The sequence below is a fragment of the Anas platyrhynchos genome, chromosome 3, assembly GCF_047663525.1.
Source record: "Anas platyrhynchos isolate ZD024472 breed Pekin duck chromosome 3, IASCAAS_PekinDuck_T2T, whole genome shotgun sequence".
Classification (NCBI taxonomy): domain Eukaryota; kingdom Metazoa; phylum Chordata; class Aves; order Anseriformes; family Anatidae; genus Anas; species Anas platyrhynchos.
Genome location: NC_092589.1, coordinates 32,036,059 through 32,063,450, shown reverse-complemented (window position 1 = coordinate 32,063,450; position 27,392 = coordinate 32,036,059). Strand labels below are relative to the sequence as shown.

The following is a 27,392-nucleotide window of genomic DNA, read 5'->3' as shown; positions in this document are numbered from 1 at the left end:
TTTCCACAGTATGGAGTTCAATTTTTCTGTTGGGTTTGTGTTTTGTTTTGTTTTGGTTTTGTTTAGCTGCTGTTAAAAGCCATAAGCACTCTGGGCCACTGAATTTGACCTTCAATACCACCATCCGAAAATGTTTCTTTGCTTTTCTATCCTGAATGTGTTTGAGGGAGGTACAAATTTTCCCTTTCTCCAATGACATTTACCTTTCTTCTGTGTCTTCCTACCGCATCATTTTTAACAGAACAGAACCTAAAACACACAGAAAGCTGCAAACAAATTAGCTGCCCCTCACACTCAATAGTCTTCTACTCACTGTTCTTTAATGCTCTTTTAAGAGACGGTAATTAATGAATATGTGAATACATACTGAGAAGAGTCTGCAACTCAGACTGAAAGAACATAAGAATGCCATCTATAAAATATTCCCTCAGATGGCTAAGCGACCTTAGCTTAAATAACCTTGCTGGTCCAAGAGTGTAATAATTTAAGAGTAGTCTATTTAGCATCTTGAGATGGGATTTCCTCTTGAGCTGCCCTGGGATACTTCATGAAAATCTTAAATAGAGAAAGATGGCAGTTTAAACAGATAGGCTGGCTGTTACTAATCTAGTAGTTCAGGCAACCTACTTTACTAGGGAATAGTGCTCCCTTTTCAACATTATCCTCAACCAGAATCCTTTGAACTTCCTTCTGTTAACTGCTTAGCAGTGACATTAACCTACTGCTCCAGCAGGGCCTATTACACCTCAGGCAAATACATGACAAATACAACTGCTTCACGCCCCCCCCCCCCCAGCATCTACAAAGGACTTACATGGAACCTTGGATTTGTTTGGGAAGCTTCATCAACTTTAAACTTTTGCTCATTTGGTATTAACCCACTTCATTCTGGTTTGGTTTGGTATGTTCTGTTTTGCTCTGCAATCCTCACGGGTACCCCAGTTTTGGTTTATTGATTTTAAATGGTTGTTATCACAGCTGTAGATTTCAAAAGCAAATTCACATCTACAGACATAAAGTAACCTAGACAAACCTAGACAATCATGCAAAGTATTTCCAGTGTTATGCAAGTAGCACACTTCCTTTTCTCATATCTAAAAAGACCCTTCTTCCACCAAGCAAACCAAATGGTTACTGACCCTCCTGCCTTGATGCTGTGAAGAAGTCACTTACTCACATTCCTACCAGACAGGAACTTTTTCATTCACCTCCTTAACATCCAAAATGATTTCTCTGGAGTGCTCCAGAGTCCTCCTGACAATCACATGTACAAAACCAGATATTCTCAACATGTTCCCAATTTCTCCCCTGGGTGAGCAGCAAAACAAGCCACCACCAGAAGGTGGACTCCAACCTCCATGTCCAAGTTCCCTATTCCTTCAATTGCTCAGGATGAGATCTCACACTACCAAAAGAAAGATAAATATTTGTGGTGAAAGGGGGAGTCAGTTTCTACCTGAGTTCCTTTATTTTTTTTCTCACATTTATTTACACACAGAAAGTGGCAAAACCCAACAAAACTTTTTGAAATTTCACTTTAAATTGAAATATTATGAACTTCCAAATCTAAAAATCAAGAAACATCACTATTATTTTAAAAAATCTCTTGGAAAATCACTTCTGACATACTGAATATATTCCCAGTGATTTCAGCATGTTCAAATACTACATATATATTTCACGCGGGATTCTACTAAGTAACATGAAATCATGACAAAAATCAGTTTTAAAAAACAAGTGAAGCCAAAGAACCACAGGTCATTTAAGAGAAGCTGGTACAGTCAATATACTAACTGTATGAGTGAGGGTTGCTTGTGCAAGACAGCACGAACAGGCTTGCAATTGCACAGATACACAAAAGTTTCAAATCAAGTATTGTTCTGATTTCTCTTTGATTTCATAAAAGTGAATGAAAAGCTGTCTGGACACAAGATTATTCTATAGATTCTCAGGCCTTGCAGTACACATCATATTTTAACTTTGCTCCCAGCTTGGTTCCTTCTAAGCACACTTTGAATTTGGCATCCATTTCCTTGTTCTGAGCTTCAGTGAAAAGATTTTTCCAGTCTCCAACAACACCTGGAACATAAAGAAAAGTAAAATAATACCCTTGACAGTAAGGAACAAGGAGTATGATTTAAAACAAAACAAACAAAAAAATCCCGTCTCATCTTCTTTCAGGATTTTCTTCTTTCTTCTTTTCCTTCTTTCACTTTTCTTCTTTTAAGAACAACAAAAACAACAAAAATTAAATTTAAAAAAAAAAAGAGTCTATGACCCAAGAATATATTCTGCTGCTTTACTTTTGATGTCCTCAACAGAATATGAACATAAAGGGGACATAGGAAGCTACTGGTCTGCTTTGTGCAGCTGCAGAGTACTAGCAACAAAACCAGCAGACGTGAAAAGAACTCTGAACATTCAAAGATGTCACTTGTAACAGCAAGAGCTTTGTGTGCTGTAACCAGACATTGCCCTAAGCTGCAGTCTACTTCTGATCCAGTTTTGGAGAGTCCATGGCCTGAGGTTTTCTGAGTCTGCAGCTCTAGCCTGATTCATGGCTAAAAGATACAGCTCAACCTGTGCAGTGTCTGGATTCAACGTGCTGAGTGAGGTTTCTACGCAATACCAAGGGTTACTTAGAAAATCCAAGAAAAATCTGTGGAAGCACTTTGTCCAGGATACCTCCAGTACTCACAGAAGCCAAAATAAGACTCTTCTCTGTTTTAGTTGGTGCTCACTGCATACCATGACTGGAGGTTGTGCTACATGTAGGGCACTTCTGCTAATCACATTATACAGGGCTTTACTGAATAACTTTGGCCCTTGTGATGAAATCAAGTGATACCATCCTGAAGCACAGTCAATGTTCCTTAACTTCTAGCCCTGAAAATTATGCACAAAGATTAAGGATCTACTGATCCAAATTCCTGTCTGCCCAAACTGCAGTGCTACCGTTCACCAACCTTGCAAAATACGCTGTTTGTTTGCTGTAAACAAATTTACCTTTGCGGAAAAGAACTGAGCCAACAGCACCATGAGTTTCTTGAGCCTTGTCCTTCATTGCCTGGAAAGCGGCCCTGTCCACAATAGACTGGATCTGCTCTGCCGCTGGGGAGAATCCAAAGAATTCAGCTATCTGCTTTACACCAGAAGTCAGGTTCTGAAAACAATGCAGTGAAAGGGGAGTCATATAATTTGCTTCCTCTGACAAAGGAGCTACCCACTTGGGATGTGTATAGCTATCATCTACAAACAATATCTTCCTTCACAGTATGTCTTCTACATCATATTGGAGCTCTGCTTTCATATAGCCAGACTCAACTTGTTCCTAAACAGATACTTGGTGTTGCTCTTTTAGGAACCTGTGCCTATTGCTTTTAATTTCAGCAATTTTTCAGGGAACAGACTCAGATCTGTTTTGCCTGTCAGTACAGTGCCTGCTTTACCTCTTTCAGGTCTTCATATGTTATGATCATGGTATTCTCATCCTCAATGTGTTTGTTCCAGGTGACTGCATGGTCAAAATAAGATCCCCAGCCAACTGTGAAGAAGCAAAAAAAACATCAGTGTGACCTTCTTTTATCACTGGGTACTTATTTCTCTCTAACTGAAGAACCACCTTCTGTTACCCATCAGTTACATCTACGCAAGCAAACAGAACAGCCTGTCTGTTCTGCGGTACCTTGCTGTACAACAGAATGATGGAGACTTCCACTGGACTTTTGTAAGTGTAATGTAAATTTAAGTGGCTTCTGCACAGAAATATGAATTTCCTCCGTGCTTCCCCTCCATTTCTATATTGTCATTAAAGATAACTCTTAAAAGCCAAAGTTAGACATCAGTCTAAATCTAAAATTTGGGTTGCTTATGAGGTGTTTGGCCTCCTACATGGAAACAGCAAAGACAACAAACTGTCATTCCATTACTATTTCAGATCTGTAGCATTTCCTCCATCACTTGGTGACATAATTTCAGCCCAATACTGTTATCAAGCTTCCAGGAGACTCCCGCACACTTGCATGGAAGAGCAAAATACCCAGAAGCAAAGTATATTTTGGACTTTCTCCCCATTCTGGCATTCAGCTGCCTCCTTTATCATGAGGTATGGCCACCAGTAAGCTAATTATGAGACAGATGTTTTCCCACTGGTCCCATTTAGTTGTTTTTAAATATTTTCTTCTGTTCCTCCTTCAGCTACATTCAGTAACTATAGCAATACCTTTTCCATTCATGAACTCGGAGAAGAACTCATCCCAAGAGCTGTAACTGGGGACACTTGGCACATTGTTGTGGAAATGGAAAAATGAAACAGCTGTATCTTTAGGGTTTCGAAACAGCACTAGTATCTGGAGTAGGAGAAAGAGGTCAACAGTTGTAGGTGACATATTTCCCCTGGCAACCAAAATGAAAGTATAACCAAACATTCTGCAATCAATAACTTACTGGAGGCTACAGAATATTTTCACTATTAGGTAAGGCATTGAGAATAAATGTATAATGTGGTCATAATAAAGACCACTTATCACTTTTAAGATTTGCTTATGTTATGGAGCAATTGTAGAAAGGAACAACTGGAAAAAAATGTAATATTGTCAGAGAGTACTATCCCATAACTACCTAAGACCTGGGAAATAGCAAGGAAACATTTGCCAGCCCCTTGCTACAAAAATCTGTTTGATTCTCCTTCAGGAAACCACAGCTGCTACATTTATATCCCATTTTTCAAAGCATGGCAATAATGTACTTGAAATCCTATGAGGCAGCAATCCTCAGAGAAGTGTAAACACTTCTGAAAACATGTTATACATAAAACAGGGAAAAATATTAATGGAACAAGGATAAAACCCTCATTCCTTAACCAACTCCTCCCTTCCTCTGTGGTACATCTCCTAAATGCTATGTACCTGCCATTGCTCAGTGACTGAGAACCAGAAATATTGAAGTTTTAACAGCATGGCTCTGCATGGAGACAGTCAGTGTCCCAGAGATACTGCTGCCACCTTCATTCCCATCCACAACCATTGTTTTACACAGAAAAGAGCAGCATAAGAAAGAAAAGCATGACACCCCTGCCATTTCTGAGCACTCTCACAGCCTCTAGATCTGTTCTTGTTTATGCACCCCTAGGGTTACTGTATTACAGCAGGTGCTAAGCCAGCCCAGGACTAGTGAGATTCCCACTGTCTCCAAGCTGCTTTTCCTCAATGCCACCTGCATGGGTGCAAGAAAAGGATGCAGTCAGAGAATTATTCTTGCATGTTGGTACCGTCAGAAAAATTAGGCTTGTTCTTGCAGAGAGAGAAAAAAAAAAAGCCCACCTTGGCTTTGTTCTTGAAAATAGACTTGGGGAGGCAATCATAATTCAGATGCGTTGCCAAAATCCTTGGGGATGGAATCTGCTTCATCCTCTTTAGAAATAAACAGAACAATAAGTGAGAACAGGCTTATTACATGAGTGCAGCAGTGATCTGTGAGAGTTGCCAGTGTGAAGCAGAACCTAATCAAAAGGCATTAGTCATCCAAGATTATCCTTTTTCCCCTCTTGGGAGAAATATCTTTACTTGCTGCATGACTTCATTTTAATAACTTGCATGCGGGGGTGCGGGAGAGAAAGAAAACAAGAGACTTTAAGTGGTTCAGTAGGTTCTTTTCACTAACCTGGTATTTATCTGGATCTCCACATTCAATAAATGGTAGTTCTGTGCTTACAGGTTTAGTCTGGATGGTGGTGAATATCAAGTCATTTAAAATCTGGATAAGCCAGTTCGCACCTGGACCAAGAAACCCAGAGAACAAAATAAAAAACCTTATATAAGATCTCAAAGCCTTCTCATTACATGGCTTAATTCAGCATAATAGACAGTCATCAAATTACAGATAATACTAAAGCTCTCAAAAGATTATAAACAAAATAATGTTTTCAGTTAATGAGATCCTCAATGGCTTCTTAGCTGTGACCTTCTTGGCTCACTTACGATTGATATGTGGAAAGCACTGGGGGTAGAACTGACTTAATGATGCACTCAGTATCTTTTTAATATAGTCATAAAGCAATCTGTGACAGACAATAAAGGGAGCTTGCCTGACTTTTATGGAGAAACACTTGGGAAGGATCTTGGTAGGAGAAGGAAGGAGTGAGCAAGGAGTTTTGCTCATTCTGCAATGGAGGAGTGTCTGTCCCTCCCTCCTTGCACTGGGTCAAGGATGAAAGAGTCATCAATGCAATGCCACCACCCCAGTTGTGCCTGTTGTTGTCTCCATAAAGTGCACGCCAGAAGAATGCCGGAGGAGCTGCCACCCACCAGACCCTTTGGGAAGGATCTCGTGGCGAAGCCTCCCCACACGTGGCTGTCCGGTCACCAGCTGTGCTGGGGCAGCACACCTCCATGGCCAGCTCCATGCCCTCCTGCGGCTGCTTTGTGCTGCCTGCTTTCCTCAGCTTCCCAGGGACCTCACTCTGTGGATGCCCCACCAACTGCTGGTGGGACAGAGCGAGGGAACGGCGTGTTCACCACGCGTGTGGCACCCTCCCCACGTCCTTGCAGAGGGACTTGGAAGGCTTCCCGCTGGGGCCACGGGGATGGAGCTGCGGAGCTGCCTCAGCCTCCGGCATGCTGTTAGTCCCCTGTGAACGCAGCTGCCAGAGGCACTAACAGGGAACACAGGATGCAAACAGCGTTAAGCTCACGCATGCAGCTGAAAGTTATTCTCAGAAAGGAGCTCTTCCACCCGATGTTACATAAAGTGGCTCAGGACTGTGTCCTATTCATACAGTAATGTGTGTGCAATGCGTACACAGCATGCAATGTCTTATAATACACCTGAATTTATTTATATACCACCAAATACCATAAGATTTATATGTAAGACATTTTGTGATGTATATAATTTATATCAATCTCCCTTTTACATAAAGACCAATGCCAAAAGCATTAAAAGTCTCTATAATCCATGTCTCCATCTGCCCAGTGTTAACTGCATGTGCACAAACACTGATTTTATTTTAAACAAAAGCTACAGCTGATAAACCTAAAAGTCTTAGTCTCTAAATCCCATCTTGGCTTCTCAATGCACGACCTGTCCCTGGGAAGCTTGGCATCCAGGAGCTCCGTCAGCCTGCAGCCCCACCTCATCAATGTGTCTCTGCATCAGTCAGAGCTTTCCTCTCCACTGCACACACCTGAGTTGAAGGAAACATTTCATACAGCGAGACTTCACTGTAACTTAACCTTCATAGTCCTCAATAATTAAAAGGAATGAGGACACTGTTAAAGCCCCGAGAGACAAAGCTGTGGTGCCAAGCTTTGTCAATGGCCTGTCCTTATACAGTCCAGCAAAAACCCTGGACTCAAAACCAGCAGAAATAAAGGTTCCTTACAACAAAGATACATATTTCACATTTTACATCAGCTCCCTTCTTCTGTATTTGCCCTCTCTTTCTCTTGGCTCAGTGTTTTGTCTCACAGCTGCCGTATATTTACCCTAAACACTACAAGCTTACTTCTTAAGCCCCTAAATATGCAACAGTTTCTTTCCAGATCAGAACTTACCAAGCCAAAACCACAGGAACAGTATGTGCTCTTCACCTTGCTGGATGAGACCTTGGTTAAGGGCCCCCTGATCAGAGACCAACTTGAGTGCATCAGCTACCATGTTATTGTACTGAAATCCTTTCCTGGACCCACATTTTCTCTGACAACCCTATGTTTCTGCTGCTTGGGTCTCAAGGCAGAAACACTTGGAAATGATTTCCTAGATTGACAAAACCCATCCCTTTCCTATAAGCAACCATCTCACACAAGACATTTATAACACTGATCAAAATCAGCTGGTTGGTTGGCTGCTGTTTTTGTTGTGTTCCCCCCCCCCCCCCCCCAAAGCTCCTATTGCACCTTTCATCCTTTCTGCAGACCTCTGACTACAAGATTTCAAATCACACTATGTCACAGCCTATCATTTTTGCAATCACCAAACAAAAACCAATAGCAATACTGAATATAAGGATAATGCTAAGAAGCTGCTTCAATTTTGCAAGATGCCGTGCCCTGCTGCTTTCTGCTTCTTATAAGGAGTCTACTGCATAACTGTATTGCTTTTGTACATTACACTGCATTACATTACTAACACACTTTTCAGAATGCAGTTTATCATGCTGCCAGAGGTATCTTGCCCCACTGATACATAATAACTACACACTTTATTCCCACTTCTTCAGCCAAAAATAGTTGTGAATGCTAAAACATATTATCTCTTCAGAAACATAAACCATATTAAAAAACAGTAGACCAGACTACATAACAGAGACAATGAGCACAAAAACCTGCTGCCTCTGGTTGTACTACAAGTGCCCAATATCCCCCCACAATGTAAAACCATCCTCTGTTGGTTATTTTCCTCCTCATGGTGTCAGCTAATTAGTTACAGTATCACAGACTACAGAAAGTAATCTATAATGTATTCACCACATTTGGGGTAAGACACCAGCACCAGATCGTCCCTTCTGGCTTCCAGGTTCTCCAGGGCTTGGAAGGTCTCCGCACTGCACACTGTCACGGGATAAGGAGTCCCCCGGTAGGAGAACAGCAGATCCTTCAGGGAAAGGCCTTCGGACTTGGCCAGTGCTTTATTTATTTCATCAACAAAGGCTTTCCTTTCCTCAGCCATGCTTATCACCTTTTGCTGGGGATTGAAACTGCTGGTCTAATGCAGTTAAGTGCCTTTAAATAGGCATTTTTAAGGGGTGGAGTAGAAATACTTGGCATTATTTCTGCCTCTGCCTCTACTCCTGAAAAACCTTTAGAATTTGATACATTTCTTTCTCTTCCCCTTCCCACCTTTCTGGAAACAGAAACTGGGTTGATCTTGCCCATTTATCATCTACAGCGAAGGAATTACTTTAGTACTAAATCCCACTGCGAGCAATACTAGCAAGCTTGGCCACCAGGGAGAACAGAATTGGAAAAGAATTGCCCTGTAACAGCAGCAAGGTATTAAAACTAATCTTAAATAACATTAATAGGAAAAAAGAGCCTCACAGGAAAGTCCTTAGTAATAAAAGTCCCGAGAGATTTTGACAATAAACTCATCTCCATACCATGAATCAAGAAAAGAAAACAATGAAATCAAAACCACAGAACAAAAAGAACACCACCGAGGGGGAAGTTTTGCTACCATTTTGGTAGGTGTGATTGCTGGGCCGCTCTCCATCACCTATCAGCGGTCACGGTCATCCACAGAAGTCCTGGATGACTGGAGACTTGCTGATGCAACACTCATCTGTAAGAAGGGTTGTAAGGAGGAACCGAGGATCTACAGGTCTGTCAGTCTGACCTTGGTGCCAGGAAAGGTGATGGATACTTCATCTTGAATGCAGTCACGCAATGTATGTGGGACCACTAGGTTCATTAAAGCCAAGTGCCTGGCCAACCTCATCTCCTCCTATTACTGGGTGACCCTGCTGATGGATGAGGGAAAGCCTGTCCGTGTGGTCTGCCTAGACTTCAGCAAGGTCTTTGACACAGCTCAGATTGGAACAGCTCAACACAACACGACTCGGCATGGCTCAGTTCAGTTCAGCACGTCTCGGCACAGTTCAGCACGGCTCAGCAGGGCTCAGCACTGTCTGGCACGGTTTGGCACAGCTTAGCATGGGTTGACACAGCCTAGCACGGTTTGACACATATTGGCACAGCCGGGCATGGCGTGTGTTGGCAAGGCACGGATCGGCTCGGCACAGCCCAGCGTGGTTTGGCACGGATAGGCACTGCCCAGCCGCCCTCTCGTCGCCTTCCCTCTCCGTGAGGCGGGCGGGCGCGGCCGCCATTACGTGGCCGCCCCCCAGGGGAGGAGCGCGGCGGCGCCGGGCGTGCGCGGCCGTTGATGGCGGCCATGAGGCGGCGGCTGCTGGCGGGGCTGGTGGCGCTGGAGGCGGCCGCGCTGGGCGGCGTCCTACTGCTCTACCGCGCCATGGACAGCAGCCGAGGTGCGGGGGGCCGGGGGCAGCTCGGGGCTGGGCGAGGTGCTTGGGAGAGCGGCGCGGTGCCGCCGGACTTGTTCCAACTGCGGGGTTTTATATTTTTTAAAAGAGAATAGCAGAGGTTGGCCGGTGCGGCGGGGAGGTTGAACATCGCGCCTGTGCGCAGCGAGAGCGCTGCCCCCGGCTGAGGGGATCCGCCCTGCAGTGTCCGCCTGCTGCCCTGGGGCCAGCCGGGCCAGCCTGCGGGGACAGGCAGCCACTGCTGGGGCTGGGGGCACCAGCTCGCCCCTGCCAGCAGCCAGGCAGGGAGCTGGGCTCAGCTGCTCAAGTTCCAGTTGGTCGCAGCTTCCACAGCTTCTTACTACTCCATCCCAGTTCCAACACGTCCTTCTACTTTTTCTTTATTGTGTAGTTTTGCAGGGCAGGCTGAGCTCATCCAGTAGCTGACTGCACGCAGAAGGAGGCTTTCAGCACTTCATGCTAATATACTATCATTTTCATGATCTGTCCCTGATCTGCTGTAAATCATTCACATGACATAAAGCTGTCATTTCATGGTTTTCTGTTGGGTTAGTGCACCTGCTCGCAGGACGATTCAGTGAACACCTAAGGCCATATAGGGAAAGTAAGGTTCCTGCTATTCCTTTAAGTGTCTGCTTTGAGCATCCTTCATCTTCAAGTATAGCCTGTATTTGGTTGACACCAGTACAAGGAAGCTTAGAAAACACACAGGAGAAACCTGAGTACAGTTGTGATACAATTAAAAAAAAAAAAAATCAGATAACACTATTTGAGTGCAGCTATAACAAAGAGCTAGAACAAACGTAGGAAAAAAAAGTAATTAGAAAAATAGTGCATTTAATTAGTTGTCTTGAAATATGCTGTGTAAATTAACCAATTTATCTTTCTTGTCAGATTTCAGATACACAATGCAGAAGAGGTTTCCATCAATTCTTGAAGGTAGGCTTGTAGTTTGCTTCGAAAAGATGACTCAAGCTTCAGTTGCATCTCATGTATAAAACAGATTTTCTTACTGCTTAAAACGACCCCAGGAGAGATTGCAGAAGTGTTTACTGTAATGTGTAGGTGTGGCTGGAGTGTTGAATGGGTGGAAGACTTCCTCAGAAGTGGAAGACTATACACCCAACCAAACTAGCCATAAAGTGACTCACCTTTATACAGTTCTAATTTACAGCTAACAAATATATTCTTACTTTTCAGTTTATTACAAATCGAATGAGTGGGCTGGAATTCATGGCATAAAGGAGAATGACCAAATGGCATGGTTAAGCAACAAAAACTAAAAGTAAGAAAAACAGGTGGATAAGAAATATAATTATTTTAGAACAGCTATTGTAAAAATGTCCATATTAAGGTGTTTGGTTCATCTTTTTGATTTCTTGCCTTTGTACTTCTTTTTCAGCCCTTTGTGCCTGAACTGTTTCTTCCTTTTGATGATGCTTTTCACATCTCTGTTGTGGAGCCACCTGTCACGCTCTACTTCCCACTTGATCTGTTTGGCATCTGTAAGAGGGAAGATGAGACGTGAGAAACTGATGGATACTTCTGTACATTATGTGGAATATGGATAAATCACGTAGAACTTTACACTTGACTACTTTATCTATAAATGTTAATAAAGTGCAAATTGCTGGACTTGACACCTGAGAATTTTTTTTTCCATTTCACAATGTGTACCATCTCAAAATCTCCAAGTTTAAGACCACCCTTGCCATTGATTTGTATTTTATTAATGTTCCTGCGGAAGTATGCACTGCTTGAATGTTGCTGTTAATACTTTTTCAGGTGACACCACAAAGACTTGTACAGGTTATACAAAGAAAGATTTACATTTATGCCTTTACAAAGGTTATACAAAGAAAGGACCGAAAGCAGTACACATTTAATTTGTATTAATTTGAAGTTATTTCTAGAAAGTTACTTTTTCTTCACCAATCTAGCAAGGAAATATTTCCAATGAAGATATCTGTGCTATGTCTTCCCTTGACAAGGAGCCAGAATACTCTTTATCAGAGCAGAATTCACATGAAAGCCTGAGTAACAGCATATTGCCACTTCTTATTTACAGTGTAAAAGGAGCACACGATAGCCTGCTTCTCTTTTCTGAAGCCTTACTCACTCCAGCAGTCAGTTAATATTAGTTTTTTTTTTTCAGTCAAGAGAGATGCTTGGTACTAAGTCATGTCTTACTGATCTTGAGCGGCTGTCCCTATTGTGTGCTCTCTGACCTTGTATGTATCCCAGTTGAAGTGTATCTTTTTAAGTACAGAATCTGAACAGAAGTAGCAGCTTTACAGCTATCTGCTCTTCACAGCATGTACTTACCTGCATTATCTCTGTTAGCCATGGCATTCAATCCGATATTGTCAAACTTGGACCCAGCATTTTCATCCAGCAGATAGCCAAACTTTAAAAAGACAAATTTTATATTTTAGTATTAAGAAATATGTAAAACACCTTATCACTTTTTTTTAAGTACTGATCAAACTTGCCTCCTCTGCGGATGCCAGCATATTGGCATCTGTGAGTTTCCTCTTCTTTCCTCTGTTGGATCCTACAAACAAAAAGTATGATTCGTATGAGACAAAATTTCAAATTTACAATGATACTTAAACAAAATGTATTTTTTTTTAATTATTGCTATTGTTTAATAAGACCACCTAAAAGAGATGTTAGAAATCTTTACTCACCACCCCCTTAAAAGGAGAAAAAAAAAATCCAAACAGAACTAAATAGCACAATTCTATGCAATGTGTCAGTATCAAATGCACCCCCACAGGCTAGAGTAACTGCCAGAAAAACTCCATCCTTCCTTCAAATAGAACTCCTTCAATCCCCAATCCTTCAAGAACAGATTGTCATTCTGAATTAGGCCACCCTGGTTGGAGGACAAAGGAAAAAATTTGTTTTCATCTGTAGTTTATTCAAATCTGAAGCCAGATCCAAAAGTGTAGATAATCTACTGTATTGAACACCTCTGAAGCCAAAGTTTTCAGACTTATTTGCATTAAGTCTTCTTAAAAGGAAATAATGGCAGCGTTTCCTTACCTTCAAGCGATCCCACAGAATTCATCTCTTTCTTTCTCTTGGTCTTTTTACTGACAGACTTTGATTGGCTGTCATTCTTAAGGTCTGTCAGGGAATTAAAAAAAAAAAGTCAATTCCTTATTCTCATAATTCATGCATGATATTTAAAGCACACTCCCCAATAAAATATCTATTTAGATATATTTGTCTAGTGCAAGTCTTTATTTCAAAAATTTGTAAGTTTAAAACACAATGGACAGAATTATCAATTAAAAATTGTTCAGTGGTGTGTCATTCCTCATAACTTATTTCCTTAATATTTGTGCTGTGGAAAAATGATAGTAAGATAACAATATGAAGGCTAAAACATTATGTAAACTTCAAATGTCTGCTTGGTAAGCCTAATGAAGTAACAATCTCATGAAAGATTAAGGTGTAAACAGCTGTATAAATAGTTTACTGGTTCTACCTTCAATTGTCTTCCTGTGACCTTAAGACACCAATTGAAATACTCCATTAATCTGTGCTTTTCCAGCCACATAAAGCGCATTCTGAGTAAACTGCTTTTTAGTTGAAAAGATAATAAAACCATAAAGGTGCACCAATCAGTTATTGTTACAGAGATAATAGATTTTTTATTACTTTTGTCTTTTAAATATGTTAATACATAACTGTATGCATCTTGCATACAGTTATTTATTTATAAAGCTACATTTGTTCTGCCATTTTTTTCAGAATGAAGAAAGCATGATTTGTATGCGAACTGTTGAACCCAGATGCCTAATGCCCACTTTCACCTAGGAGACTGTGGCAATAAATTTCATTTCTCTTAAGACTAAATACTGCATTGTCCAGAGAAGGACTGGTCACTTCTTAAAAGCCAAACCTCCCACCTAGGTAATTAAATTTAAGCATGTAATTACATATCAGGTAATGCACTTTTAAAAACTTTTTCTTCTTGTTTTTGGTATTAAATGTTACTTTACCTAGGTTGTCATCATCATCAGACACATCCATAAATACACCTCCCTCTTCATCCATATCCTTCTCAAAGTCTTCTTCGTCCATGCTTCCTAAGGAGACCTCCTCATCATCCAGATCACTGAATTCATCTTCATCATCAGAATCATCCCAGTCAGCACCGGAATCCTCAGTTCTTTTGCTTTTCTTACTGCCTGTGTTTTTCTTTTTTATGTTACTAAAAAAATACGTAAAAGGCTTAGCAAATCATCTGGCCAAATACTGGTTGCATCCACATAACATTTATCTACCTGCAAACACTGTTAGAAAGCTTAAACGTCACTGCAGCTGCACTGCATCACAGTAGTAAATGTAGGATGAGAGCTAGTGAATGTATTATGCACTCAGGTATGTTTTCAACATCATCATATGGAACTGTTAACAACTAAACCATTTTAAGTTCTGGAGAGAATCCTATTCCAAAATAAACACAAATGTCAGCTTTAGTATTTTCTCCCTATGTGTCTCTGCTCCTTTTCACAAAGTCTTTGTAAAAAACACATAACACGCAGGTATTTCTAAATGAGGATGACACCTATATTCTTTTCTTTCCAGAAAGTAAACATTGCTCTTCAGACACTAGGTGCATGGTTGTTTTGTGTCTCCTATTTTTTTTTTTAATACACACACTAGTCTGGATCATAAAAATGTCTTGAAAAATAAAGTTTCTGTGTTGATTTTAAAGTTGCATTGCAGATGGTTTAAGTAAAGAAAAGGCTACTTAATCAGTAATGTAACTGCTGACCTCCTGAAAACTGAGCTGTATGATTCTGGATCCCACAAAGTTTATCACTCAGTTAGGTCCAGTTACAACCAATCCTTAGAGTAGTACCATTATGCCTCATTCTGCTTTCTTTTGTACTTGGTGATTCTCAAACAGAAACCTGAGATGATGAAAACCAAGTAAGATTGCACTTTGCTTACTGGGTCACCGCATTGTATAGATAAATACTACAGGTCTCACGCTTCAAGCCAATGTACTGTAAGCACCGCAGGATCATGATGCCCCATTCCAAGGGATGCAGAAAAGCAGGATTACCCAGCATTCAACTGCTATTGCCTTTTCTTTTTTTTTTTTTTTTTTCAAAGTGATATGCACAGTCTTTCTGAAAAACCTCTATCCAGTTTCTCAAAGTAAAACTCTATATGGGTATTAAAACAAGAGATGAAAGAATTGTCTCAAGGTCTTACCCAGCAAAATCAAGGTCATCCTGGCTAACATCAACAGCACTATCATCAGCTTCAAATGCATCTGGGGGGGGAAATTCAAAGAAAACAAAACTTTTTACTAAAAGAAATAAAAAAAAAGTGAAGTCTATGCAAAATACATTATTTTAGGTGTCATTTTCCTGACTAGTTAATAACATCTGCTTCAATAACAAAGGGCCCTGATTTCAGGGAGCAAAAGCTCCTATCATCAGATTCACTTCGGAATAAATTGCTCTTAAAAAAAAAAAGTGGTAAAAACGAGATCTGAAAAATTAGAACTGGTCTGATTCAGAGAGTAAAATCTAACGTTAGACTACCTTTAATTTAAGCATCTCAATTTAATGTCAAAAATTCTCAGAGACAGTTTATGTATTAGAAATACTAACAATTAAAAGGTAAATACAATTAGTGACAGGTTCTTCTCATAACTAGGACCATATTAATCATGTCACTAAGGAATACCCCCAGTATGGGAGCTCTGAATTCTATAAAAAACGTTATACAAAATTATAAGTGTTATTTAATGCTTAGGCTACATTAGGAAAAGAACAAAAGGGCACAAACTGCTATTTACGAGTTTATATTCAAACTCTGAAAACTTCCAGCCTGAGCTGAACAAGCTGAACGCTACTGGAGTAGTGAGAGAGAAACTTTCTACAAGACAGCCATCCATCTGGCCTGTCTCATGTGAGGGGACAGTATGACCTGCTGACTATAGTAGGAATAGGAATTGCAAAGACAGTTTTCTTCTACTTTCATATGACTGTATTTGGTTCTTTTATACAACACAAAACTAGTGAAGGATACATTAATAATTCATATAAGCACAAAATACTGGGACAGCTACTTCACGGAAGACTGTAACCTTACCCAACGCTCTTTCGAACTCATCATCATCTACGTCTTCCACACTTTCTTCATCCTCTTGATGATTTCGTTTCTCTCTCTTATTGTCCATCTTTGTATAAAATCTGAAATAACATAATTGCTCTCAAACACAAAGGCACAAGAGAAGATCTTTATGACAAGTTTTTTTTTAAAAAAAAAAAAACAGGAGATTGTTTCATGCGTATTTCCCCAGCTAAAAAGTGTAAGTTAAATGCTTCATCCCAAAACAGAGATTTGTATTTTCTTTGTTTTTTAAACTGTAAGCCACTACCGTAAAGTTAAAACCAAGAAATTTTACAGAGGTGATAGAAATCATTCTGAACATACTGAATTCATAAAAGGGCAAAAGGAAGATGGGAAAATCTGCCTTATATGTGTAAGTTCAACTTGAATCCAATTTAAAAAATAAAAAAGCAATTCACCCTTTAAAGTTATGCTAAATTTTCCCCCACAGCCCTTTGTGTTTAGTTTTACCTAAACCTTCAACTACTTTAAGCCACTTTCACTCCTTTGCTTACTATTAAAGAATACAAAATCCCACCAAAACAAAGAAGGTGGATTTGATTATACACAAGGTCAAAGGACTTTTTAAAAGAAAAAGTAAATTCAAAGACTGATCTCCCAAGGAGATACTCCCAGGTAACCAGCATTTTGATTTAATATGAATTACTTTTTGCCAAATGTGTAACACTTCATCTTAAGTATTACAGCTGCATTTTTACACAATGATCTGAAAGGAAAACCAACCATATAGAAAGAATCATAAAAAAATGCAGAAGAGTAGCTCCTCTGACTTTCTTTGCACTGTTCCATTTAAATAAGCTTTGATATTAGTAACAAACAATTTATAAAAATATTCTATTTTTTTAAATCTACTTCTGATGCTTAAGAATTACAACCCGCAAGACATTCATCATCACCCAGTGTTTAAGGTCTATTTATTATAACGTCAACTCATTTGATGTGTAGACTACAAACACTGGTTGCTTTCATTCAGAAGTAATATTCTTTCCTTTTGCCCAATTTTGAAATTATGTTCTAAGGAAAGTACTGTCATCACAAGTCACTCAAATTAATCAAAATTTGCAAACACTTGGAACACTAAAGAATACTTATGAAAAACTTTTTTTTTTTTGAAGGCAATGAACTCAAAAACAAAACTTATAACGAATGTTCTGAAATATTTCATTACCTGTGAAAGAACACTTCATCCACTGGGATTTTGCTTTCATCTCTGGCAAGGAATTCTTTACTGTTGACTGCAAAGGCCAAAAAGAATTGATATTACTTCAAGTTGAAATGATTGTTATTCATTTGAAAGCTGAAACAGCATTGCACAGACAGAAGCACACTGATATCCAGTGTCATCTGTTAAATAAAGCAACTTCATCACAAAACCACTTCAAACCTGTACTAAATGATCAGTTAATTTCTTCAATTCAAAATAAACTAAAGAATGCAATAAACAAACTGTATCCTCAAATGCACTGTAGGTAAAGCTTCTTAGTTTAAGCTTTGATAGCCCTAAAACCATGCACAATTATGGATACATCAGCTAATCTGTAGCAGTAAAACCTCTGCACAACACCACAGACCTGGAGTGACACGAAGCACATCCCTGAAAATGTTACGGATTCCAGCACAGAAGATGGTACCTCCCTCTGTCCTCAAGCAGCAACTTTCACTGAATTTCTAACCCTGATTTTTAACTAATAGTTCTTAATTACTGTAAAAATTGCGCCTAGACAAAACCCAGCCTCTTTCAGGAGGCAGGAAGACGCTAACCAAAACAACACTGCCAGAGATACCTTATGCTAATCCTAGCAACAGCTGCAGCTGTGGCATTGCATGAAGGAATCCATATCATTTAAGGAAGAGGTTAATGTAATTTACATCATTTTATAAATCAATTTTCTTATTTTTAAGTCACTTTTATTAAGCAGGATGTGGTTACACAATAACTTGGAAACAAAAAAAAAAAAACATTAACTACATACTACTACTGCAATAACTACTAGATAAGCTTACATTTTAAAGATTTTTACATTATCTTACGTATTAAAAAAAAAATAAAAAGGATTATTTGTAAAACTAGGATGCCAGACATAAAAATAGCATGTTTGTGCGCAGAAAATTTATTTTATAAATACGTCTATCTCTGAAGTTAGTACCCTAACAGATTGCCCTTCTAACTAGAAATACCATAACCTGGAACAAACTCTAAGGTTTTTAGCATTTTTCCCCAATGCTGTTGCCAGCTATAAGCACAATATTCTAAATTTTTCATGTAAGTTTGCAAATCTACTCTCTACCCAGTGAGTGTATTATCTTTTCTCATACAAGGGTATGCAGGGAAGGGTAGTCTAGCATGAGAGAAGATACAGAAAGCATATGCAGGTGATAGCAAGAATAGCACTACAGACAAGGCACACTGTTTGCAGTAGCTTTGTCCTTTGCTGTTACACATTTTTTAATGGCTAAGAGGAAGAATGACCTTAACAATGCCTAAGAAAAAGGAATTGTATTGATAGAAAGTAATTGACAACTAAAGGAAAAAATACAGGGAAAAGAAAGGTATTAGCAAGCTTTGATGTGTAAAGCCAAGTGGAAGTACAGTAGAAGAAAAACTGCTTTTGTACTCAAAGATAATGACTGAAGGAACTGAGTTCCTTTGTCTCAAGATGATTTAATGGATCCAAAGTTTCAGCTGTGGAGACTTCATGCACCCTTACATGAAGTTTAGACCTGATCCTGAACATCAGATACCACTCTTGATGGACAGAACTTGCTATCTGTTCTTCTTTTATTGCTAACTGAAGTGGTATGGACAGCACACAGGATGGATGCCCACAACAATCAGTCAAGAATTTCTTAACTATAAAATTATGACTTCTTATTCATAATCTTCAAGGGTAAGTGGCTGGATTACCTGCAAGAGTCCGCCTATCTGTCATAAACTGCTTCTTCTTCCGCTGCATTACCACACTGCTGGTGTTCTCTGTAGCAGAACAAAAAACACTTCATTACAACTGATACAAAGCTGGGAGGAGTGACTGATATGCCAACAAACATGTCAAGGGAAGGGATTCTTTCCCTCTCCTCAGTCCTGGCAAAGCCACACCTGGAGTGCTGCATCCACTCTGCACTGCCCAGGACTAGAGAGACATGGGTGTACTGAGAGAGGCCAGCAAACAGCCACAAAGATGATGAAGGGACCGGAGCATCTCTCCTGTGAAGAAAGGCTGAGAGAGCCGGGACCATTTAGCCTTGAAAAGGCCCTGGGGTAATCTCATCAATGCACACAAATATCTGAAGGGAGGTTATAAAGAAGGACCACTTGGCCTCCACAGATCCCTTCCAACCTCAACCAACATATAATTAGTCTTTACACATCCCTATTACTTCGTTTATTCCTGACAGTTCCACAGTTTCTGCAACTGATGATATGAGAGGCAGCAGTATGTGACTGACAGCTAAGGTGCAGACATCTCTCATGCTGCCCCAAAGACTGACGCCATTCCTCTGTTGCACCACGTGTACTCCAAATTCTTGACAAGCACAAACTGGCACTTGACAGTCTGACAGAAGTTTCATCGTCAATAATCAAGATTAAATGCTAATATGTACATAGAAATGTTTACCTTTGCCTTTATTGGGTTTGGGATTTCTGTACACAAAACGATCCAAGAATCTCATTAATGTGAAATCCTGCAAAGGGTCACCGGAGTACTGAATGTGATTTCCCTGAAAGGAGAAAAAATCGTTACAGTCTTCATTTTCAAAAGACAGCAACAAAATATAGTTAGAGGACTCAAACAGACCAAGATCATTAAATCAGAATTCAAAAGACAAGGACTTGGGGGATATTTCATCCTATAAGCCTGAAAGGTTGCAGCCTTTATACTTTCATAGAATCATAGAATATCCTGAGTTGGAAGGGACCCTTAAGGATCATCAAGTCCAACTCTTGACACCGCACAGGTCTACCCAAAAGTTCAGACCATGTGACTAAGCGCACAGTCCAATCTCTTCTTAAATTCAGTCAGGCTCGGTGCAGTGACCACTTCCCTGGGGAGCCTGTTCCAGTGTGCAACCACTCTCTCTGTGAAGAACTTCCTCCTGATGTCAAGCCTAAACTTCCCCTGTCTCAGCTTAACCCCGTTCCCGCGGGTCCTGTCGCTAGTGTTAATGGAGAAAAGGTCTCCTGCCTCTCGACACCCCCTTACGAGGAAGTTGTAGACTGCGATGAGGTCTCCCCTCAGCCTCCTCTTCTCCAGGCTGAACAGGCCCAGTGCCCTCAGCCGTTCCTCGTACGTCTTCCCCTCCAGGCCTTTCACCATCTTCGTAGCCCTCCTCTGGACACTCTCCAACAGTTTCATGTCCTTTTTATACTGTGGTGCCCAGAACTGCACACAGTACTCGAGGCGAGGCCGCACCAGCGCAGAGTAGAGCGGGACAATCACCTCCCTTGACCTACTAGCGATGCCGTGCTTGATGCACCCCAGGACACGGTTGGCCCTCCTGGCTGCCAGGGCACACTGCTGGCTCATATTGAACTTGCTGTCTACCACGACCCCCAGATCCCTCTCTTCTAGGCTGCTCTCCAGCGTCTCATCGCCCAGTCTGTATGTGCAGCCAGGGCTTCCCCGTCCCAGGTGCAGGACCCGGCACTTGCTCTTATTGAACTTCATGCGGTTGGCGATCGCCCAGCTCTCCAACCTATCCAGATCCCTCTGCAAGGCCTTTCCACCCTCATTCGAGTCCACAACTCCTCCAAGTTTGGTGTCATCGGCAAACTTGCTCAAAATACCTTCTATTCCTACATCCAGATCGTTTATAAAAATATTGAAAAGTACCGGCCCTAAAATGGAGCCTTGAGGGACCCCACTGGTGACCGCCCGCCAGCCTGATGCAGCCCCATTCACCATAACCCTTTGGGCCCTGCCCGTTAGCCAATTGCTCACCCATCGTATGATGTTTTTATTTAGCTGTATGGTGGACATTTTGTCCAGTAGGATCCTATGGGAAACCGTGTCAAAAGCCTTGCTGAAGTCCAAAAAAATCACATCAGCTGGTTTCCCTTGGTCCACCATACGGGTGATCTTATCATAAAAGGAAATCAGGTTAGTTAGGCAGGACCTGCCCTTCACAAACCCATGCTGGCTGGGACCAATGACTGCTTTGTCCCCCAGGTGCGCCTCAATACTTTCGAGAACCATCTACTTTTTTGTTCTTGAAATACCAGTATTTTCTACAAAAAGCATCTCTCTCGCTTTGTTTCAGTGATGAACTACCTTGCAATGTACTGTACTAATAGACAAAACATTTTTATTGACAAAAAGATTTACAGCTTGCAGCCAGGAAGTCAGTACTCTGTGTAATTTAAATGTCATATATTCAAATGAAAATAAAAATTCTAAGCAGGCATTGTGCACAATTAAATTATTAAAGAATTAAAAAAAAAAGGATTTGATTAAAGAGCAGAGCTCCCCACATTCAAAAAAAAAAACAAAACTTTAAAAAGATAGACGAAAACTCTAAACCAGCTTTAAGAATCATGTGATACCATGTTTTCACCAAGTTGATTACTTCTGTGAGCAGCCTCCTTTAGATAAAAAGGCTTTGATTCCATGAAAAGCTTTGTTTTCGAGTGTATGCTACTTACAGTGTTGCAGAACTTCTAATTACCTGCAGAGCGCAAGGAGGCTTTATGATGTGTTTTTTTAATGGTAAAAGACAGCTAACAAAAAAATCAAAGTTCAAAGCTACAGATTGATGAAAAGACTTACTTCTAGAATTGTTTTTGCAAACAGAGCCACAGATGGATGGTAGTGTTCGGAAAGCTGAAAAACACAAATCATTTGTTTATTTCTAGTCCAAAAATAAAGGCAAACATCATTCATGTTGTCATATCAGACTCCTGACACTAACACTATGTTTTAACACCACTCTGCAACTCACCAAATAATACAGACCTGCATGAATAGCACAAGGCTGATGTGCTCTGCCCTTGAACAACTGAGAAACACCAAGTTCTAACTTTTTACTTACATGAACTAAATACGAGGATCAACTATAGTTTTATTTAATGCAATGCTAGAAAGTTTTGTTAATAAAAACTAAGATCCAAAAGTCAAAGAAAATAAATTGTTACAGTTCAAATCTCCACCTAAAAGTTACTGTTCCCTCCTCTGGACTATCAGCACTGAATGTAGCATAAACAAGCTTAGAGCTGAACAATGTGTCCTTTAACCTTTTTGTCACATCACCCAGGTAGCTACTGCAAAAATAACCAAGTTAATTTTCTTCTCTTGAAGCAAGAGCCATACTAAGAAACACATTAAGTAGCAACACAAGAATGCCTTACCTTCTTCAGTTCCCAAAGGCTTGTACTTTCAGCACCACAGTAGAGAGGACTTCGGTGCAAAGGATCATATGAGACCCCATTCTTCCTGCCTGGGGGGGTATAGAGGAGATGAAAAAAGACTTTTAAATTTCCTCAAACAACTTTATGAGAGTATTATTTTCATTTCACCACAACAGCAATGCTGCCCATTATTCTTAGCTGGACAGGCCACAGATATGTGCATGGTCAGCACCGTCACTGTGGTCAGTTTTGGGCCCCTCAATATAAGCATATTGAGCTGCTTGAGCACGTGGAGAGAAGAGCAACAAAGCTGAAAAAGGAACCAAAAAGCAAGTGTTATGAGGAGCGGCTAAACAAGCTAGGGCTGTTCAGTCTGGAGAAGAGGTGGCTGAGGGGAGGCCTCGTTGCTCTCTACAACTGCCTGAAAGGAGCCTGCAACAAGAAGGGTGTTGGTCTCTTTTCTCAGGTGACAAGTGATGGGATGTGAAGAAACGGCTTTAAGTTGTACCATAGGAGATTTCGATTGGACATTAGGAAGAATTTCTTCACAGTGAGGATGGTCAAGCATTGGAAGGGCTGCCCAGGAAGGTGGTGGAGTCCTCACCCCTGGAAGTATTTAAGAGACATGGCACTAAGGGACGTGGCTTCGTGATGGGACTCGGGAGGTCAGGTTGATGGTTGGACTTGATGTCTTGAAGGGCCTTTCCAAACTAGATGGTTCTACGTTGCTATGAAAAGGTCATCAGGAAAGAAAAAAGCTAGAAGCAGGCTCAGAGCTAGACAACTTGTTTTAGCAAGCTTCAAGTGAAGGTGCAGTTACACATCGTAACACTGGCTACGTCGCTCTGTAGGTGTTTCAATTTAGAAGCAAGAAATCCCCAATCTGTTTACTACTTAGGCACAAGCACACTGAACTACATACAGAGAAAATAGCTAGGAGATTAACACAGTCTCTTCGGAAAACCAGAAAAATGATTCTGATTGCTTTGAATCAAACTTACATTTAAAAAAAAAAAATAAAACAATGTTTAAATCAATTTTACAAAAAACTCTTGGTCAACATGTTACTGAAGTTAGGCCTTGCATGCATTATAGTTTCTTGCTGATTTACCTCTCATATTCACATGATGCACCCATGAAGCTGCTGAACTCGCATTGTCTGGTTTACCAGAATTTTCTGCTATACTCCCCTCTTCTTTTTCTACTTCTTTGTCTGCATCTACAAATTTTTCCTCATTCTCTTCATCCTCTTCTTGATCCTTAAAGCACTCTTCTTCATCAGACTCCTAAATAAATAAAAAGAAAAAAGTTTGTGAACACCTTCTCCTTTCCAGTTTTATTCTGATTTGTTAGAAAGATGCATGTATTTCTAAAGTAGCTGCTCACAAAAACACAGGCAAACAATGGCCAGTATTTCAGCAACACAGACTTTTGGCCTTGATGTTTACTTAAAATTGAACTCTACAGTCACAAAGAAGGACATGTTTGGAAAAAGCTTTTTTGGACAGGAATGTTTACCTGCTTGCTTATATGGCATTTAGCAAAATAATCCTCTCTCCATAAAAGAAGGACATAAGACTTGCTAGAATGTTTACATCTATACAGATTCTTAATGTAATTATGATTGTTCAAGTACTTTCTCCCATAATGTAACCAAATGTTAGTAAACTCTGATAAAAATTCTGTTTAGAAAGGCAGTCCTTCCAGTAAAGGAGGAATTACTTGCAAAGGGAAACAGGTTAGGGAAAGGCGTTCATGAAATTAGCTCTTAGTAAAAGCCCAACGAAATAAAGAAATGCTGTACCATGTGATCCTGTAACTGGACCCTTAGCCCCGGTTTTACTTTCAGAAGCTCGGACAGAAGGTAGAGGGTTCCACAAATGAAGGGTGGTGTTTGCCCGCAAGCGACTTGAAGTAACCTCTTCACAAAGGCCTTCACTCGCCGTAATACTACATCTGCCTTCAGAGACTTATAGACAAGGTTAAGAAACATGGATGGCTTTGAGCAGGCTGCTAAACCAGGATCTAGAAGCTTCCTGTAGAAAACGCAGGAGAAAATACTGTTAATTGTCACGATGCACATAGAATAGTAATTGTTGTCAACAACAATTAGGTACATTTTTCAGACTGGTATCCAGAAGACCACATCCAGCTTGCTCGCCAATACTCCAAACCATTATGACCAAGCCCAAAACACCAATGGCTGCGTAATATTTTTAATCTTCAGTATATCACGAATACAGCTAGCAGTAAATGAAAAAAAAATACTAGAGAAACAGAGCTCAAGAGAAAAGTTTAAAAATTGAAGATGTATAAAGTGAGAAGGTAATCTATTCAGATGTTCAAAAAGTAGAAAGAAAATGGTTAGCAATCAGCAAGCTTCACAATGAGTCTAGGTATCTGTGTTGCCCAGGTATCTGTGTTAGCAAGTGCATTTTCTATTCTACTTTTTTCCAGCCCACCTGGCTCAGGAAGGCCGCTAAATGCATTGCATGTCCTGGGAGAACCTGAGCTCCCCTTCTAAAATCAGCAGCAATTAAACAGAAGCCTGCAAGGATCCTAAGAAGAGTCTAAAAAATCAGCCAGGACAGAAGAAAGTGATAGTTTTACAGCCCAAGGTTTCCCAACTTAACAAATTAAATCACCTAAGGATTTTGCTGACATTGCATTTTTTCATGAAAAAAGGATTTTCATTAAAAAAAACAGGATTGTAGGCTATTACATAGCTAAAACACGCTACCTGTACAAGTGATATCAGAAGAAACAATTATCATTTAGTTTCAAAACATATCTGGAATTAAAGCATACTACCAGAAAACAGCACAAAGCATAAAATCCTTCAGGCATGTTCCTAGGAACTACCACTGCTATGTTTTATCCCCATGTCAAGTAAAAGAAACCCCATATATTTTCTTCTAGCTCACAGAAAACATCAGAAACATCTAGCCAGCGAGACACAAAACTTGCAAGATCCTAAAAGCCAAGTACACATTTCTACAAGTTAAAATCACTTTGAATTATCAGGGACTACTTCATAAAATTAAATTTAGACCAGAAATCCAAACGTGCCACTCACTTGTATAGCGCTGCGTAGTACCTGTCCGATACAGTCTGCTGGGAGTCCATGACCTGAAACAGCAGCATCAGGGCTTGGACACTGGTGCTGAAGTTGACAAGATGCAGAACTTTAAACAAGGTGTTCATTTGCTCCTTCACTTTCTCATCGCCAGTCTCAGCATAAGGGTAAGCTCTGTTCACCCCGCTAAGAAGAGCGCTGAGCATTTTGGATTCAACATCTTTTTTCTTAATGCAGTTCCGAAAGAAGGAGAAATACAAAGTTATCAGCTTGTTAGCCAGCGACACTTCCTCATGACTGAGGACCATCTGGTTCAGAAAGCACATGGCATAGTACTGAGTTTTCACGCTGATGTTTGAGCGGTACAAAAGCCTCTCCATCTCACTGCACACCACTCCTTTCATATTTGGATGCTTGTAAAGCAACGTCTCTAAGAGATACGAGGCTTTGGTGGCTATTTTGTTCTGCGGGTCTCCCAGTTTATTTACCAGCTGAACGAGCAGAAATTTCTCCTGCTCGGGCTTGTTGCAGAGCAGCTCATGGGCAGCTGCCAGCGCTCGTGCTTTGGTTGCTGTCACAGAGTCGTGACTCAGGGTTTCTAAGGTTTGCACAAATTCTGCCACCTGCAGTTTCAGCTGATGCTCGAAGTACCACAGTATCAGCCTCCTGTCTCTTGAATCCCTGTTGCCACTTGACATCTTCTCTATGTTGTTAAAAGGACGCTGCGAGAAGGACCACAGTTTCCGAGTGTCTGGTAAAAGATCTGAAAGGAGAAGCTCCCTGAAAGTATCCAAAGCCATGAGGCTCTGCTGCCTGCCACCCTTTTTCTTGACGAGGTTTACCAAGTTCTCAACAAACTGCAGGCTGTGGACAGCGCTGTCCTGGATGAGCAGGGTCATGGCTGCCATCCTGTCAGGTAAGGTACCCGATGACACCACAGTTTTCATCCACGCCGAAGAGGCCCCCTTCTGATAGTCTGTCTTGCTCTTGTAGAGCTCTGTCTCGTGCTGGTACAGCTTCTGGGCCAAGGCCTTATACTTGGACAGCAGTGCCTGGTCCTGTGGCTCAGAGGAGAACTCGCTGGTGTATTCCAGGTCATACCACTTGCCCCCTGGCTTGATCAGGATCACCTGCCTGGCGTGAAACTCAAAATCCTCCTCCGGCCTCTCCTTCTGTGCCGAGAGCTGCTGCTCTGGGACCCCACCAGCTTTCTTTTTCTTGCTCTCCTTCTTGCTGCTCACTTGCTCTTTGCCTTTTTTTTCCTTTTTCCCCCCTAGCGGAGCCGGGGCGCTCTCCTTCTTCCCTTTCTCCTTCTTGGGGGGCTTCCCCTTCTCCCCTCCACCATCCTCCTCCTCCTCCTCCTCCCCATCCTCCTGCATGCAGCTCTCGGCGAACCTGTCGAACCCCAGCGAGCTGACGAAGGCCTCCAGCTCCCCTTCCTCCAGGTCATCGATGGCGCCCTTCCTGCCGCCGTCCACCATCTCCTCCTCCTCCTCGTCCAGGGCGCACAGCATGAGGAAATCTTGCTGCGGGGACACGAGCGGCCGTTACCGGGGGGCAGCCGCTACCGCCCGCCACGTGCTCCCGCTCCCCTCCGCGCCCCTCACCTTGGTGCCGCCGAGCCGCAGCACCTCGTCCAGCGTGAAGCCGTCCCCGCCGCCGCCTCTACCCCTATCCCCGTCCCCGTCGCCATCCCCATCCTCCTCGCTCCACTCGTCGCCGTCCCCCGCCTGCTCCTCTCCCGGCCACCGCCGTCCCCTCAGCGCCGCCATGGCCGCCGCACCGCCCCCCCCCGCCCAGGCGCA

At 41.3% G+C, this 27,392-nt stretch overlaps 3 protein-coding genes across 5 annotated transcripts; 1 reads left to right on the top strand and 2 right to left on the bottom strand.

Annotated features, from left to right (window-relative positions):
• Nucleotides 1–1,445: 1,445 nt before the first annotated feature.
• SULT6B1 (sulfotransferase family 6B member 1) lies at nt 1,446–9,098 on the bottom strand. 2 transcript variants are annotated; one of them, XM_005021850.6, is made up of 7 exons: nt 8,466–9,098; nt 5,662–5,774; nt 5,322–5,411; nt 4,223–4,349; nt 3,450–3,544; nt 3,007–3,163; nt 1,446–2,079 (listed from the first exon to the last, which is right to left on the bottom strand). In XM_005021850.6, the coding sequence occupies exons 1-7, from the start codon at nt 8,665–8,667 to the stop codon at nt 1,949–1,951; spliced, it is 915 nt and encodes a 304-aa protein (XP_005021907.4). In that variant the 5' UTR covers nt 8,668–9,098; the 3' UTR covers nt 1,446–1,948. The 2 variants fall into 2 exon arrangements, with proteins under 2 accessions (XP_005021907.4, XP_038033508.2); XM_038177580.2 differs by lacking the exon at nt 8,466–9,098 and adding an exon at nt 7,554–7,844.
• A 727-nt stretch (nt 9,099–9,825) lies between these two features.
• Nucleotides 9,826–11,640, top strand: CEBPZOS (CEBPZ opposite strand). 2 transcript variants are annotated; one of them, XM_027453889.3, is made up of 4 exons: nt 9,826–9,985; nt 10,895–10,939; nt 11,201–11,285; nt 11,403–11,640. In XM_027453889.3, exons 1-3 carry the CDS (start codon nt 9,883–9,885, stop codon nt 11,281–11,283), a joined length of 231 nt encoding a protein of 76 aa, XP_027309690.2. In that variant the 5' UTR covers nt 9,826–9,882; the 3' UTR covers nt 11,284–11,285; nt 11,403–11,640. The 2 variants fall into 2 exon arrangements, with proteins under 2 accessions (XP_027309690.2, XP_071891752.1); XM_072035651.1 differs by having other exon boundaries at nt 11,201–11,298.
• CEBPZ (CCAAT enhancer binding protein zeta) lies at nt 10,818–27,382 on the bottom strand. The gene is made up of 16 exons (XM_027453884.3): nt 27,195–27,382; nt 25,588–27,113; nt 24,316–24,547; nt 23,623–23,797; nt 22,512–22,600; nt 21,934–21,987; nt 19,786–19,888; nt 19,074–19,142; nt 17,337–17,403; nt 16,127–16,227; nt 15,239–15,299; nt 14,014–14,225; nt 13,049–13,132; nt 12,493–12,554; nt 12,326–12,407; nt 10,818–11,503 (listed from the first exon to the last, which is right to left on the bottom strand). Exons 1-16 carry the CDS (start codon nt 27,357–27,359, stop codon nt 11,364–11,366), a joined length of 3,222 nt encoding a protein of 1,073 aa, XP_027309685.3. The 5' UTR covers nt 27,360–27,382; the 3' UTR covers nt 10,818–11,363.
• Between the last annotated feature and the right edge of the window lie 10 nt (nt 27,383–27,392).